The sequence below is a fragment of the Acyrthosiphon pisum genome, chromosome A3 (genome assembly GCF_005508785.2).
Source record: "Acyrthosiphon pisum isolate AL4f chromosome A3, pea_aphid_22Mar2018_4r6ur, whole genome shotgun sequence".
Taxonomy (NCBI): domain Eukaryota; kingdom Metazoa; phylum Arthropoda; class Insecta; order Hemiptera; family Aphididae; genus Acyrthosiphon; species Acyrthosiphon pisum.
In genome coordinates this window covers 16,859,851-16,875,216 of record NC_042496.1, presented here as the reverse complement: position 1 = coordinate 16,875,216, position 15,366 = coordinate 16,859,851, and the positions used below count along the sequence as shown (strand labels likewise).

Sequence of the window (15,366 nt, the reverse complement as noted above, 5' to 3'; positions counted from 1 at the left end):
TGAACCTAATATTGTTGAGACTAATGGTTTTGACAAAGTTTACTAAAGTAAAAAAAAAAAACCTATTGTTATAATAATATATTTTATATAAATTAGAACAATAAGTGTTAGTTTTATAGTAACACTAATGTATCTCAAGTATTGCTATCTTTTGTATAGTCAATACATCAATATTATTTTATTTATATAAACGGAGGATATTCATCACATCAGTTCAGTTGCCAATTGCACAAGGTTTTTATAGTTTGAATATTCACTTAATACAAATTTAATTAAAAAACTATTTTATTATAATTCAATTGTAATTCAATCACCTCTTTGGAAAATCAAGAAAAAAATTGTAAGTATACTTATAATATTAATTAGATTTAGTACCTAAGTATTTTAGTACCTATCTACCTATATTTATCGACAAAAATAATATTTACTATTGTTCAATTTAAGACTCAAAATAGATTTTGTTTTTTTGGTGTAACTAAAAAAAGAATAACCGAATATAGGTACATTAGATTTTCTCCGAATTTTCTACACACCATAACATTCTCAATATTATAATATATTGACTTTTTTGAGCTTTATAAAAAATTTTAAATTTTATTTTTTTTATAATATGTACATAATATATTGTATATAATATAATATATTTATAATATATTTACCTATACATCGGTAAAAACATTTTCGATGGATCGTATAGCTTTAAAATTGAATACAATCTTTCTCAAAAGTTGTTATAATAGTAGTCCAAAAATATTAAAAATACACATAAAGAACGATTTTTTTATGTACATTTCAACAAAATTACGAACATTCGCAAATTATTTTGAAATTAAAAATGTATAAAATGTTCAATTTGTACAGCTAATGCTTTAATATTTAAATATATTTAGCCTGAATAATACACTTATATTTCTATAAAAGTAATTAATTTTACTATTAGTTATATGGTAAAAATTATTAGGTAGTCCATAGTAAAATTATTCTTATTGTTTCATGTTAGTTTAGAGCAACATGAAGACATATTCTGTATGCTGTCTTTTGATGATTGCATATTATACATGTGCAATAGTAAATGCTAATGTATATTTCAAAGCTACCAAACCAAATAATGAGTGGTGGTCTAGCACCATATTCTATCAAGTATATCCAAGATCGTTCAAAGACAGTAATAAAGATGGAATTGGTGATTTAAAAGGTATTTAAAATCAAAATGCAATTAAATTTAGAAAACCAACTGGAGTAAACGCTTCTGCTTGAAAATTATTGTGTATTTATGTATTGTGTTATTGTGTAAATATACTCACAATCCCCGGTTTTTTTTTAAAAGTTCTTCCATTGATTAAGAAAAGTTTTTAGTTTCTGTTTTTTTTTTTTTTGAGCCCCTAACTAAATGTTAATGTTGAAGGTTAGAGCAAAATATATACTTCATTTAAACGTGGTGACCAACGCATAAAAAATAAACAGCATTGTAAAATATACAATACATTCTCTGCTCCGGGAAGAATGTAATATTACATTAAATTAATCATTTTGTGTTCATTGTGTAACATTTTCAGGTATTACCCAGAAACTTGACCATTTTGTTGATCTTGGCATAGAAACATTATGGGTGGGTCCATTTTTCAAATCACCTATGGATGATATGGGATATGATGTTGAAGACTTTTATATGATAGATCCTATGTTTGGTACAATGAGTGATTTAGAAGAATTAGTTTTTGAAATGAACAAGCGAAGTAAATATCATACTTTATTAGAAAGAATAACATTTACATAGATTTTTATGTTGGTTTTAATAATTTTTCTTTTAGATCTTAAACTAGTAATAGACCTTATACCAAACCATTCAAGTTACAAATGCGAGTGGTTTGAAAAATCAATCAAACAAGAAGGAAAATACAAAGATTATTACATGTGGCATAACGCTTCAAATCAAGGCGAAGTCCTCAGTAACTCATCAGTTACACCAATACCACCAAATAATTGGGTAAATTACATAATGTCAAATGTTTTATTGTAAACATAATATTTTAAAAGGTTACAAATATATAATATTCGATACTTTACGAAATGCATGCATATATTTATGATTTATAATTTCTGAAATGGAAGGCTCAACTACCATTTTATTGTATAAAATGTTGTTATGTTTAAGTCTTTATTTATATTATATTTATTCATATACATATATGAATGAGTATATTAATAGTAACCTTAAGTCCCTAGAAGTAAAGAACTAAAATTAGTTGCATGAGTACATTTCTCATACAGGTATATAGGTACTTTAAAAGTTTAAAATATTAAAACTTTGAATGCTTGTTGAAGAAATAGATAGGTACTACTAAAAATTTAATTTAAATGTTAGTTGCTTATACATTTTCTAAAAGTATAACGCAGTCATCGATATATAAATTACATACAATTATATTTAAAAAAAAAACTTAAATGTAAAAATTTGAAAAAAAAATTGATTTTTTAATAATAGCTAATAAATAATAATTAAGTGTACCTACTCGTATTCATCAAAATAGTATATTATAGGTATAATACAATATATTTATTTGATTACAGTTGAGTCTATTTGTTGGTTCTGCCTGGACATGGAATGAACAACGAAAACAATTTTACTACCATCAGTTTAGTAAGGAACAACCAGATTTTGACATGAGAAATCCGGATGTTAAGCAACAAATTTTAGTAAGTTGCTAAATAAAACCCGGGGAAAAGATGAAAAATGATTTTGAGTTATGACGATCCGTCACCCAATGGATTTTTATAATTTATTAATTTAATTTTTAGCAGTATATTTTTTTATTAGTTAAACCTAAAATATGTTGAACAAATAATATTATTTGTTATTAACTTATTTATAATCACCGTGTATCATAGAATAACTTAAAAATAACGTACGTCATACAAGCCACCCCATTTTCAAAATATTGAAATTTTATAATCTATCTTTTAGTATGCTGTTTGTACGAACTTTGTAAGCAACGTTACAGAGTTTGTATGACCGAAGTGGCTCAGATATATCAAAAACCCGTCGGAATAGGGGGGGGGGGGTGGCGAGACGTCACGCCAGTCCTCGACATAGGTTATTTGAATTTTTTTTAGTCTAAATGCTTTGAATAATTAAAATCAGTTGTCTCGTCATAAATATCTAATGGTCTTAAGACATAATGGAGCCAAAATATATTGAAATTTAACTATAATATTAATCATGTTTAGAAAATTTTAATCTTTGGACAGAATACTCCACATTTTATTTATTAATTTAAAAAAAAATATATTAAAAAAATTTCTGGTAAATTTATACTTTTTAACTTTTAACTAGATCAAAACTGAAGAAACCAGACATGACTTTTTAAGTTTTTTAATTTCTCCCGAAGGTATACATAACATAATAAAATATACAAAAATAAAAATAAATTATTTCGATCTATTCTGAATCCTAATCCAGAAATTTATTTTACATTGTATGTCAATTTCCTTCATTTATGGTCTTGATATTGTTTTAAAGGAAATAATGGAATTTTGGATGGATAGAGGCGTTAATGGTTTCCGGTTTGATGCCCTCAAATATTTATACGAAAATGTTTCACTACTAGATGAACCTTTTATGCCAGGAATGAGCAATGCATCCGAATACGTAGAAATAAATCACATATATACGTCTGATCAACCAGAAATTATTGATACTGTATTAGAATGGAGAGCGTTTATGGATGATTACACAAAAAGGAAGAATAAATCTATTTCTAGGTAAATCATATATGCATACTCGCACCCACATATACATTTTATTTCTAATTAGTTAGCGATGACGAACGGTGTTTGACCTCAGTACACATTAGTTACTATTGTGGCCAACAATAATTTATAATTTATATTATTGTTTATGTTTTGTCATTAGTATTATGACATTCAATTAAGTAAAGAAATTGTATCAATACAAATAATTTTATATTATGTTGGACAGTTTAATGTCATCAGAATCGTATTCACCCGTAAATGTATTAATGCAATATTACGGAAACTTCACGAATCCTGGAGCTCAAATACCATTTAACTTGGCATTAGTGAGGTTTCCAAAAGATGATCATATAGTCGAATCTATAGATACCATAATCAAAAATTGGTTAGCTGATTTGCCAGAAAACGCGGTTGCCAACTGGGTGGTGCGTGTTTTTAAATTATTTAATAATACTATGAACTGTTTTAAGTCTATGATCTCATCCTCAAGAATGTCTTTCTATTATATATTATGAAGTATTTTATTAATAATTATTTCATCATTTAGATTGAAAATCACGACAATTTGAGGACGTCATCGAAATTTGGCGCTCTAACAGTACCAATGTTTACTGCGTTGAAGTTAGCTCTTCCCGGTGTTGATGTAACATATTATGGTAGTGAAATTGGAATGGAGGACAACATGTATTTGAGACCGGAACAAATAACAGATGATAATCTTGCAGGTGGTCCGAGAATATCGAGACCTAGAGATTATCAAAGGTGCCCGATGCAATGGGACGATTCGATTAATGCAGGTTTATATGAGCGATCTTATAGTATATAAAAATCATTCGTCTTTACATTACAATTACATAACATATGTAATTACCTATACAAACCGATTCGTTGAACAAATATAGAATATATCCTAGAACTTAAATATTTAGTTAATATTTATGTAAACATTTTCAAAAATTAGACAGTTACTGAATAATTAAAATTTCTTATGTAAATTGCATAAGATCGAAAATGATATTATGCAATTCAAAATCTTAAATTGATCAAGATATATAAATAATTATTTGATTTACAACGATTGATGATCTATACTTTAATAATTAATTTCATCCATATTATCAAATATTAACAAATGAACAATAATTATGATAAATATTGCGCAAAAAGAAATTTATATATTTATTGAAATTACTTAACAATTAGTTTCAATTGATTCAAGTACCTATTTAACCTACTATAACTATGTTAAGTATTTAGGTACATCATTAATGTTAATTCAAGTAGTTATGATATATTTTATATTAATATTTAATTCATTTTAAAGGTTTCACCGAAGAGAAAAAGTCATGGTTACCAGTAAATCCAAATTATTACAAGATGAACGTCGAAACACAGAAAAAAATTCCAACCAGTAACTATAATTTTTACAAAAAAATGTCTCAACTTCGAAAAACTAATACGTTAAAAAACGGCGATCTTCAGACGTATAATATTACCCAATCGATATACATTTTAAAGAGGTAACCAACATTTATTAACGATAGCTACTTAGAAAAACAATGCATATGGCTATTTTCTTATATTATTAAACGGTTGATATTTCTCAGGTCACTATTGAAACACGAATCATACATAGTCGTAACGAACTTTGGCAGTGAGACTGAAACGGTCATCTTGTCCAATATCATACGAGATATCAAAGATGAACTATTCGTATATTTAGGAAGTGAAAATTCTGCGTACAGCACCGGGTAATTCGATTTTTATAAACTTAAAAATATGTATAACGATCAACAGTTTTATATTTTGTTTGTGTTTTTGTTTTTAGAAGTAAAGTATCTACCGTTTCAACTGGGTATCCATTACAACTGCGACCACAGTCAGTAGTCGTATTAACAGATAAATATATTGAACCTGAATTGCAAAGTAATAAAGCTAGTGGTTGTACAGAATCGAGTTCGAAATCTATTAGTTTTATTTGTGTTTTTGTACTTTCAAGATGGTTTTTATAAATTTGTCTGATACACCTACCTAATTGTTGTAATATAGTGCATTTTAATATACATTTTTTAAAGAACTTTGTTTGAATTGTATTTTTTCGTAATATCAACGTTATTTAATTCCTTATTTTGTTTTGCGTCTGTCATCTCTTTTTGAAACAGTGAAAATGCTTCGATCTTCAACTCTGAGAGACTTTTCTGGTTGTAAATTGGATCCAGCTGGTGGTTAACTTCACGAGGAGGGAGTTTTTCAGTTGTACTAACTACTAATTAGTAATTTTTACAAAAACATTTGTGTGTCTTGGGTTAAACCTAATTGATAAAATAATCAATTTTAAATATATAAATTGTTAAACAAATATTTGTATGATTATTTCATAGGAAAGGTACACTTTTCAATATATCTTGTACTATTTATAGACATTCTGAAATGTAAACTTTTAATCTTTGTGATTCTGAGCGTAGTGAAAGATTTTAATTATGTGTGTTTTTTTATCTGTCTAACCTTACTTTTGGTACAATACAAATTCTCCGGTTTTCTACATAAACAACTTTTTAGAAAGAGAATCTAGTTAGCGTACTGAAAATATTAAATTTGAAAATTCTCTGTTGCTTTCAAAAGTGTTATGAAAAACAAAAAAAAAATTTTAGAAAAAATTGAAATTTTATGCAAAACCAATGGTGTCAAAAAAATTATTAGTGTCCCTTATCTCAACAACTTATAAACCGTAGATACTTTAAATTATATCCAAATATTACTATGACGATCACAAATATTTTGACTTTAAACTAGAAATTTATAAAAATGTTTTCTACCTTTAACAAAATACAAATTTTTCTGGAAAGTAGCACTATTTATAGTCATGAGAAATGTTTGATTTTGATTTTTAATTATTAAATTTGATTATTTATACAAGTATGGTGTCTCCGCTTGAATCGATTTTCGTATAGGTATAATGATTTATCGTTAAATTTAAATTTAACACTTCAATTACAAAGACATGCTCGACTATATAGGTACTATAATAATATTATTATGTATCACAGTATACTGTACCCGCGTATCCACATTTTAAAATTCTTATGATAGTAATTTTATTTGTGAGTTAAAAATCTTCAATGCATAATAATCTATATAATAATTCGCAAGATCGTTTTTGTTGTACTAGTGTACTGGTTTATTTTTTACATTTTATCTATGTATTACAGATAATGTCAGTCTGCAAAGCAGAATGTATTCGAAATAAGTAAACCTTACGATTTAGCTAAAAATTAAAATACTTACTACTACTGTTTTATGTTATGTCTTATCTTAAATAAACTAAGGAAATTTAAAAAAAAACCACTAAGAGATGTTGATTGATCATTTTTCTTGTTTTTTTTTTTTAGTTATTAATTATAGAGGTACCTGGATAGGTTTATCCATATGTTTACTACTGAAGTGGTTAATGCCGGGCACGAGGGCAGTGAACACTTATCTGAACACGTTTAGTTGTAATGGCAACTGCCTGATGATTTCCCCCAATTCAATAACTTAAATTTTTGTCGTTTGATTTAAACAATTAAAATTGGCTGGACGTTACTGATTCATACGATAAGCTCGTGGTTTTCAAGAAAAACGTATTGGCACCTATAGTTGGTACCAACAATGTCAGTTGTAATGGTTTATCTGGTACATTTTATCTATATATTACGGATAATCTTAGACAGAGGAGAATGTACTCTGAATAAGTTGACTTTACCATTCAACAAGAGTTAAAATTAAAAATTATACTACTTAAATTATTGTGTAATCATCACGTGTGCACGACAAATATAGAACAATATTTAATACATTAATCTTATAACGTAGTGATAGCTATTGTGTTTATAATAATGTAGCTATTTGTGTCTATTGCATTATCATTATGTAATTAAGTTCTAATAAATATAGCATTCTTTTTTCGATCAAACAAATACAAGCTATTTATATAAATTAAAAATAATTATCAAGCCATTACAGTTATTGGAATATTGCACTAGTGCAAATACAGTTAAATTAAAAAAAAAATACTCAATCATTTATTAATTTCGTGTTAAAATGTATTGTAATTGTTTAATTATTTAATGTATTTAACTGTTATGTAATTTATTGTTTTAAGTTAAAAACTGAATATGCATAATATTATAGTTATTTGACCATTTTCTACTAACAAAAATAAATTGTATGATTCAGTATTAAAATTATATTTTTTGACGAACTTACTTAAATTGTTTTAATAATTATAATTTCTAGCATAATTTAATGTTCAAAAAGCGGGTAAGTGGATGTCATTCTGCTGTACAGTGGGTTACAAATGAATCAATGTATAATGGATTGTATTAAGCTTGAATTTAAGGATATAATATCATTGTATTAAAAAAATGATTCTGAGCGGAGACGTTTGTCAGTCTGGATATTTTATATTATTATTATTTATTATATCCTGTAAGTTGAATAAATATTATAATATTATTAATTTTTATTCGTTTCTATGGTATTAACAAAGAGTTAGAAATTAAAGTCCCATTTTAGAAGTTTTTCGTAATTTGTTGGTGATTTTCCCGTGGTATTAAATTGTTATTAATAAAATCGGAAAATGACGTCTCTGAAGAAAAATGGCTTCTCTTAAGTACGATCTTGATCCAATTTGCTAAAAAATAAGGTACTATATGTTGAAATCAAAAGACTCTTTCTGGTAGAAATTTCGTATAAGGATTTCGTACAGGATAAAAAAAAAATAAACACCATTGTAAAACCAATACATTCTATATCACTCCACTCAGAATCTAAAAAAGAAATTTTTAATATTATAATCTAAGAAAGACAAAAAATTATAAAAAAAAAAAATATGGAAACGTTACAAATAAATAATTATATAAATACTAATAGTAATAGCAATGATAACTGCAAAACTAATCAAATGTATGTAAATTAATTTAATGTTTATTTAGTTTTTTAACCTGTTATTACCTTTTATAAATACATTTTCATTTTTCTATATTAATAGCCAATATTTTTTGTGATAACCAATAATAACAAGATATTTATTATTTTAGGTAGTGATTCATTATATTTTAAAACAATATGAATATAATACTCTCGTTTGCTGTGATAGCATATTATACCTACGCCACCGTGTATGGAAATGTATATTTCCGTGCTAAAAATCCAATTAACGAGTGGTGGTCGAACACAATAATATATCAAGTCTATCCAAGATCGTTTAAAGACAGTAACAATGACGGTATTGGTGATTTAAAAGGTATTTATATAATATATTATGATGTCCATTAATCTATAAAATATTGTAGGTATATTATGTAAATCGTAAATGACAAAAAATGTTTGCACCTATGTCCCTTATGCATTCCTAAACCGTTCATCTGATTGCGATGAAATTTGGCACAGAGATAGATTAGACCACGGGCTAGGAGATAGGCTACATTTTACCACAAAAAAGTAAATAAGAGGTCCAAACCGGGAAGGTTCTCAAACAAGGGCTTAAAACAGGGATCTCGAGATCGAACCATGGTTTCGGTGGTCAAATGTTTTTAGATTGTTTTTTTTGGAACCAATTATTAAAATCTATTTCTAAAAAAAATGTTATGTCATATTATATTTCTATAATAATTATTAATATTTTCATAAATTGCAAATAGTTAAATACTTGTATAAAATATCACTCGGTCAATACTTACATGCAGTATATAGAATAGTAATAATCATATAATATTAATGGTATAAAAATTAAGTCTTAAGTTCCGACGTATTTAAATTGTTAATTAGAACTAATAAGAACCTTGTATTACCGTTCACAGCTTTATTACCTGGAACCAACATTTTCATCAACATAATATATCCAAAACAAAATTAATGAACTCCGACATTTTCAATGTCTATAAATCATATAATGAGAGCCAAAAAAAATTTATGTTGTTTGTGTATTACAATTTCAGGTATTATCCAGAAACTAGATCATTTCACTGATCTCGGCATTGAAACATTATGGGTCGGTCCACTTTTCAAATCACCTATGGATGATATGGGATATGATGTTGAAGACTTTTATATGATAGATCCTGTTTTTGGAACAATGGATGATTTTGAAGAATTAGTTTTTGAAATGAATAAGCGAAGTAAATGTCATACTTTGTTCAAAAGAATAATATTTACCTATATAAAATTTTATATTTTTTATAATTTAATAACTAACAAATTTTACTTTAGATCTTAAATTGATGATTGACTTCATACCAAACCATTCAAGTTACAAGTGCGAGTGGTTTGACAAATCAATTAAACAAGTAGGAAAATATTCTGATTATTACATTTGGCGTAACGCTTCAAATCATGATGAACTCAGTAACTCGTCAATCACGCCGAAACCACCAAATAATTGGGTAAATAAATAAAGTTAAATGTTTTATTGGTACCCATAATATTTTAAAAGCTTGTAAATACTAAATGAAACGATTAATGTAAGTCAAAAAAACTTCGTTTTAAAGTTATCGGTAAAAAACTTCAAAAATTACAATTTTTCAGGAATGCGAATTTTTAAAAAAAAAATAATTCTTCGAATTAAATTTCTTCAAATTTTTTTTTTCGAAATGTAATGTTATTATCAGTTAATAGATTTGTAAAATCAATGCTTTCGAAAAATACTGTGCTCTTTAAATGTTGGCCTCTTTAATGGATGGTGTGACTAATCTCACTTCCTTATCAGAAATGATGCTGAAGTAGAAAATTGAAGCATTTTTTTATCCTAAAAGTTGATTAAACATACAGGAAAGAAACACACAAATATCATTGTAAAATCAATACATTCATTCCCTAAACTTAGGATCAAAAGCCAGTAAATTAAATGTAAAATTTGTATAAATTAGACTTTTAAGTAGGTAATAATTAAGTAAAACTAATATTTATCAAAGGATTAATTAATATAATCATTATTTATTTATTTTCACATAGTTGAGTGATTTAGGAGGTCCTGCCTGGACATGGAATCAACGACGAAATCAATTTTATTTTCATCAATTTGGTAAAGAACAACCAGACTTTGATTTGAGAAATCCTGATGTTAAGCTACAACTTTTAGTAAGTTGCTATATAAAAACTCGGGGAAAACATATGAAAAACGATTCGGTGATGATTGTTAGCCTATATTATTAAGGATTTTTGTATAATTTATTAATACATTTTTTAGAAATTAGTTTTTCTATTAGTTATACAATGTGGAAAACATATGAGGAACGAGTTTTAGTGGTGAGGACCTAGGTCAGCTTATTTTTATCTACTAATATCATTTTTAGAAATTTAATTTTCTGTTGTTCGACAGTTTATTAGGACGATACAACCACAAGTTGTTGTCTCTGTCTTACAAATATTTACATGTGTAGCTTCCTCTTAATTGTCTGTAGTACATTACTGTATGTTGAATAAACATTGTCAAACACTTTATGATTCAATATTGTGTACTATATAGTACTATCTAATCGTGGTATAAAAAGCTAAAAATTATTTTAAATACTAAAATACCATCGAAAAATAAGTTGTTGCAACCATATCCCTACAATTAATATGTTTTAAATTGCATTAAAATAATTAAAATCGTTTTTTTTTTTTTAAATTATAAATATCCAATGTGTTAAACATTAAATAATAGACAAAATATATCAAAAAGAATAATATTTATTTTAATATATATTTATCATGTCTAGAAAAAACTTGATTAACTCTGGTCAAAATTTCCAATATACCTCTATTTACTTTCTTAATTACAAAAAATGAACCTATTTAAAAATTTTCTACTTTTTAAGTACTAACCAGATATAGTTGACAATTTAAGTTTTTCACTATTTCTGAAGGTGAAGGAAGACCAAAACACACATAGGTCATAACTTATAGGTACCATTTTAAAATATACTAAAAGAAAAATAATTGATTTTGATCTATTCCGAATATAAAATAATTATGATAAATTTCTTTTATATTGTATGTTAATTTGTCACACGTATGGTTTGGGTATTGTTTTAAAGGACGTGATGGAATTTTGGATGCATAAAGGAATTTCTGGATTCCGATTTGATGCTGTGGATTATTTATATGAAAATGTTTCACTACTCGATGAACCGTTTTTGCCGGAAAAGAGCAATTCCACCGAATACAAGGATTTAGATCATATATACACTAGAAATCAACCAGAAAATATTATTTTAATATTGGAATGGAGAGCGTTTATGGATAATTATACAAGAAGCAAAAATAAATCAGTTTCGAGGTAAATTGCATGCATACACAGACCTTGTAACTATACATTTTATTTCTAAAAGTTAACTAATTTCGTGAGCCAGCGATGATGGGCGTGCTTAACCACAGCACACATTATAGTGACTGAGGCCAACCTCCGCGCAACACCAAGCCCAAAACTAAACAACTTTATCCTAATTAAATAAATAAATTTAATTAGTAAAAATCATAATTTTTTTATCGTGTTGGCTAGTTTAATGGCAACAGAAGCGTATTCCAACTTCAATATATTAATGCAATATTATGGTAACTCAACGAACCCTGGATCCCAAATACCATTTAACTTAGCATTGGTAAAAAGTCAAAAAGATGAGGATGTAGTTGAATCTATTGATACCATAATCAAACATTGGTTGGCTGATTTACCAGAAAACGCAGTGGCCAACTGGGTGGTACGTTGTTTTTAAATATAATAATGATATTATGTACTGTTTAAAGCTTATGAAATCCTTCTCCTTCTATCTTTATTATGTTAAATTAATAAATGCCTGATCAATACTTAATTAACTAACATGAGTAACACGCACTGAAAGTTAAATCGCTTATAGTATAGTAAGAAGTAGGTATTGGTATTATATATATAAATATTGATTACGTATAGTGTAAATGTATATGGTATATTCTATGTATATTATAGCACTAATAACTATAAAGTAATTTAACATAAATTATTCTATCATTTAGATGGAAAATCACGACAATTTAAGAATATCGTCAAAATTTGGCGCTTTAACGGTTCCAATGTTCATTGCGTTGAAATTAGCCCTTCCCGGTATTGAAGTAACATATTATGGTTTTGAAATTGGTATGGAGGACAATATGTATTTGAGAGCAGAACAAGTAACAGATACGATTTTTGTGGCTACTTCGAAATTATCGAGAACTAGAGATTACGAAAGGTGTCCAATGCAATGGGATGATTCGATTAACGGAGGTATAATGCATAGCTGCGTATAATAAGAGCAATATTATGTTTGAAAATATTAATTTCGCCCGTCCCATTTCACTACTACATAACAAATAAAAACGTAATTGTTTAATTATTTAGTATACGATATGTCGTATGTCGTATGTCGTATGTCGTATGTCGTATGTCGTATGTACTAGTATGTCCTAAATATTTAGTCATCAAAGTAAAATGTATGAACGATCAGTCAGTCACTGAATAATTAAAGTAAATAATTTGAAATTCATATGATCCAAAATAAGTAATTTTTTATTCTGATTTTTAATTTATTTAAGTATTTAACAGCTACTAGGTAAAACTTAATATTTAGTTACACGGTTAATGTGAAACCAAGTGGCTATATTATAATTGTATAGTTAAAAAACGCTGCACTTTCTTTTAAAGGTTTCACTGAAGAGAAAAAGTCATGGTTACCAGTAAATCCAAATTATTATAAGCTAAACGTCGAATCACAAAAAAAAATATCAACTAGTAACTATAATGTTTACAAAAAAATGTCTCAACTTCGAAAAACTGAAACATTAAAAAATGGCGATCTTCAAACTTATAATATTACTAAATCGATTTACATTTTAAAGAGGTAATTATAATTGGTTAACGTTATAGGTGCTCTAAAAAGTAAAGTGATTTGTTATTTCCATATTACTAAACGTTTATTTTTTTCAGGTCACTATTAGAACACGAATCATATATAGTCGTAACGAACTTTGGCAGTGAAACCGAAACAATCATCTTGTCCAATGTCATACATGATGTCAAAGATGAATTATTCGTTTATTTAGGAAGTGAAAATTCTAAATACAGCACTGGGTAATTCGATTTTTATAAACTTAAAAATATGTATAACTCTGTGTATAACGATCAACAGTTTTATATTTTATTCATAGATTGAAATATCTTTTCGTGTTTTCGTTTTTAGAAGTAAAGTATCTTCTGTTTCAACTGGGTCTTTATTAAAACTGCGACCACTGTCAGTGGTCGTATTGACAGATAAATATGTTGACCCCGAATCACCAAGCAATAATTCTAGCACCAGAATAGAATTGAGTTTGAAATTAATTAGTTTAATCTGTGTTTTTGTACTTGCAAGATGTTTTTTATAAGTTTGTTTTACATACCTAGTTGTTAAGTGAATTGTAATATATATTTTTTAAAAAACTTTTTTTGAACTGTATTTTCCTGGTAATGTTTATGTTAATTAATTCCTAATTTTGTTTTGTGTTTGTCATTTATTTACGCTGTAAAAATGGTTTGATATCCAACGACATCTGCACGTAGTCCATATAAATGCAAACTTATCTTTAGGAAAGGGTAAACTCTATATTTTGGAGAAATTCGAGCTGACTAGAATCAGACGTGATACATGTTTTGCAAGAGCCAGTACAAGCACCTTTGCAAGCGTTATTGTATTCACAACCAAACCGTTGAGGAGTAGTTGTTATTTTTTCCCTTACTTTGGATGAGTTGATAAGAGTAGAAATCTGAAGTTGAAATTGATTGATTCAGTATCATCTTAGAATTTGGGTCACGCTAGGGTATATTGATGAAATACCATAGCAGAACATAAGAGGGTTCTGAAGAGCGTTGTAAACATGATGTAATCCACTTATTTTCACCAGTCACCAACTTGGTGACTCTACTGTGAATAACGATGTCTCCTTCTTAAAAATCACATCCCACAATTATTAACATTTGTGCGAACGACGGCTGCACAATATGCAAAGCCGGTTACGAGTGTGCGTGTGTGTGAGTGCGCGCACGGACGGCGGCCAACACGCAACCCGTCTTGTGTGACGATAGGTACTTACCTACCTTAGTCGATAGCCCTGTGGGAGGGAAGAAAAGTGGACTGTATTTAAAAATATGAGATAGGAGCTGATTGCAAATAGGGAATTATATTTATTATGATGATGATGTGAGGTGTCTAACCTAATGCGGTACTGCAAATATGAAACAGTTGTTTGCGGTCTAAAATATATAACAATTTATTTTGATATTCTGCAGTGCGAAAATCTTATAGACTAATGTTAGTGGTAATAAATAGTGCGCGATCACAAGCCGATCGGCGAAAAATAATATAATAATACACAACGCACGTCGAAGACAACGACGACGAATAATAATTCAATTAGACTAATAGTGCGACAATGCACGTTGGAGACCTATGACAATAAGTGATACAAAATAATACGCGTGTGTACGACCTGATATGCTGACGTTGATAGCAAGGTGATAACGTGGTGACGGAGCGGTTGTCCCAAAACGACAATGATGCTGCTGCTCGCGTCTGTGTGGTATGCGACAGGGGTACTTCCGTC

General features: G+C 27.8%; 2 protein-coding genes and 1 long non-coding RNA gene across 6 annotated transcripts in view; all 3 read left to right on the top strand.

Moving 5' to 3' along the window:
- Positions 1-209: 209 nt before the first annotated feature.
- Positions 210-5,831, top strand: LOC100168244 (maltase A3-like). Of its 2 annotated transcripts, none has more exons than XM_016801287.2 (11): positions 210-340; positions 1,006-1,195; positions 1,557-1,736; positions 1,812-1,987; positions 2,572-2,697; positions 3,521-3,762; positions 3,980-4,178; positions 4,301-4,550; positions 5,078-5,273; positions 5,361-5,504; positions 5,582-5,831. In XM_016801287.2, the coding sequence occupies exons 2-11, from the start codon at positions 1,012-1,014 to the stop codon at positions 5,763-5,765; spliced, it is 1,881 nt and encodes a 626-aa protein (XP_016656776.1). In that variant the 5' UTR covers positions 210-340; positions 1,006-1,011; the 3' UTR covers positions 5,766-5,831. The 2 variants fall into 2 exon arrangements, with proteins under 2 accessions (XP_016656776.1, XP_008179193.1); XM_008180971.3 differs by having other exon boundaries at positions 212-340; positions 1,001-1,195.
- A 3,009-nt stretch (positions 5,832-8,840) lies between these two features.
- Positions 8,841-15,366, top strand: part of LOC100159352 (maltase 2-like) — a 31,335-nt gene continuing 24,809 nt past the window's right edge. For 2 of the 3 annotated variants that reach the window (XM_029491082.1, XM_029491083.1), the window contains exons 1-4: positions 8,841-9,037; positions 9,732-9,911; positions 10,003-10,175; positions 10,744-10,869. In XM_029491082.1, the coding sequence (XP_029346942.1) occupies positions 8,860-9,037; positions 9,732-9,911; positions 10,003-10,175; positions 10,744-10,869 (657 nt within the window). In that variant the 5' untranslated portion in view covers positions 8,841-8,859. Of the gene's footprint in view, positions 9,038-9,731; positions 9,912-10,002; positions 10,176-10,743; positions 10,870-11,810; positions 12,053-12,274; positions 12,474-12,765; positions 13,016-15,366 lie in introns of all 3 variants that reach the window. The other variant, XR_003839751.1, reaches the window with a different exon arrangement.
- On the top strand, positions 13,591-14,187 carry LOC107882655. The gene is made up of 3 exons (XR_001678843.2): positions 13,591-13,628; positions 13,715-13,858; positions 13,968-14,187. It is a non-coding gene; the product is annotated as an uncharacterized LOC107882655 (long non-coding RNA).

Excerpts from the sequence above, each read along its gene's own strand:
- LOC100168244 (XM_016801287.2), top strand. The coding sequence starts at position 1,012 with ATGAAGACATATTCTGTATGCTGTCTTTTGATGATTGCATATTATACA. Across the intron at positions 4,179-4,300 it reads ACGCGGTTGCCAACTGGGTG|ATTGAAAATCACGACAATTT; the intron begins GTGCGTGTTTTT and ends TTCATCATTTAG. Across the intron at positions 5,274-5,360 it reads TCGATATACATTTTAAAGAG|GTCACTATTGAAACACGAAT; the intron begins GTAACCAACATT and ends GATATTTCTCAG.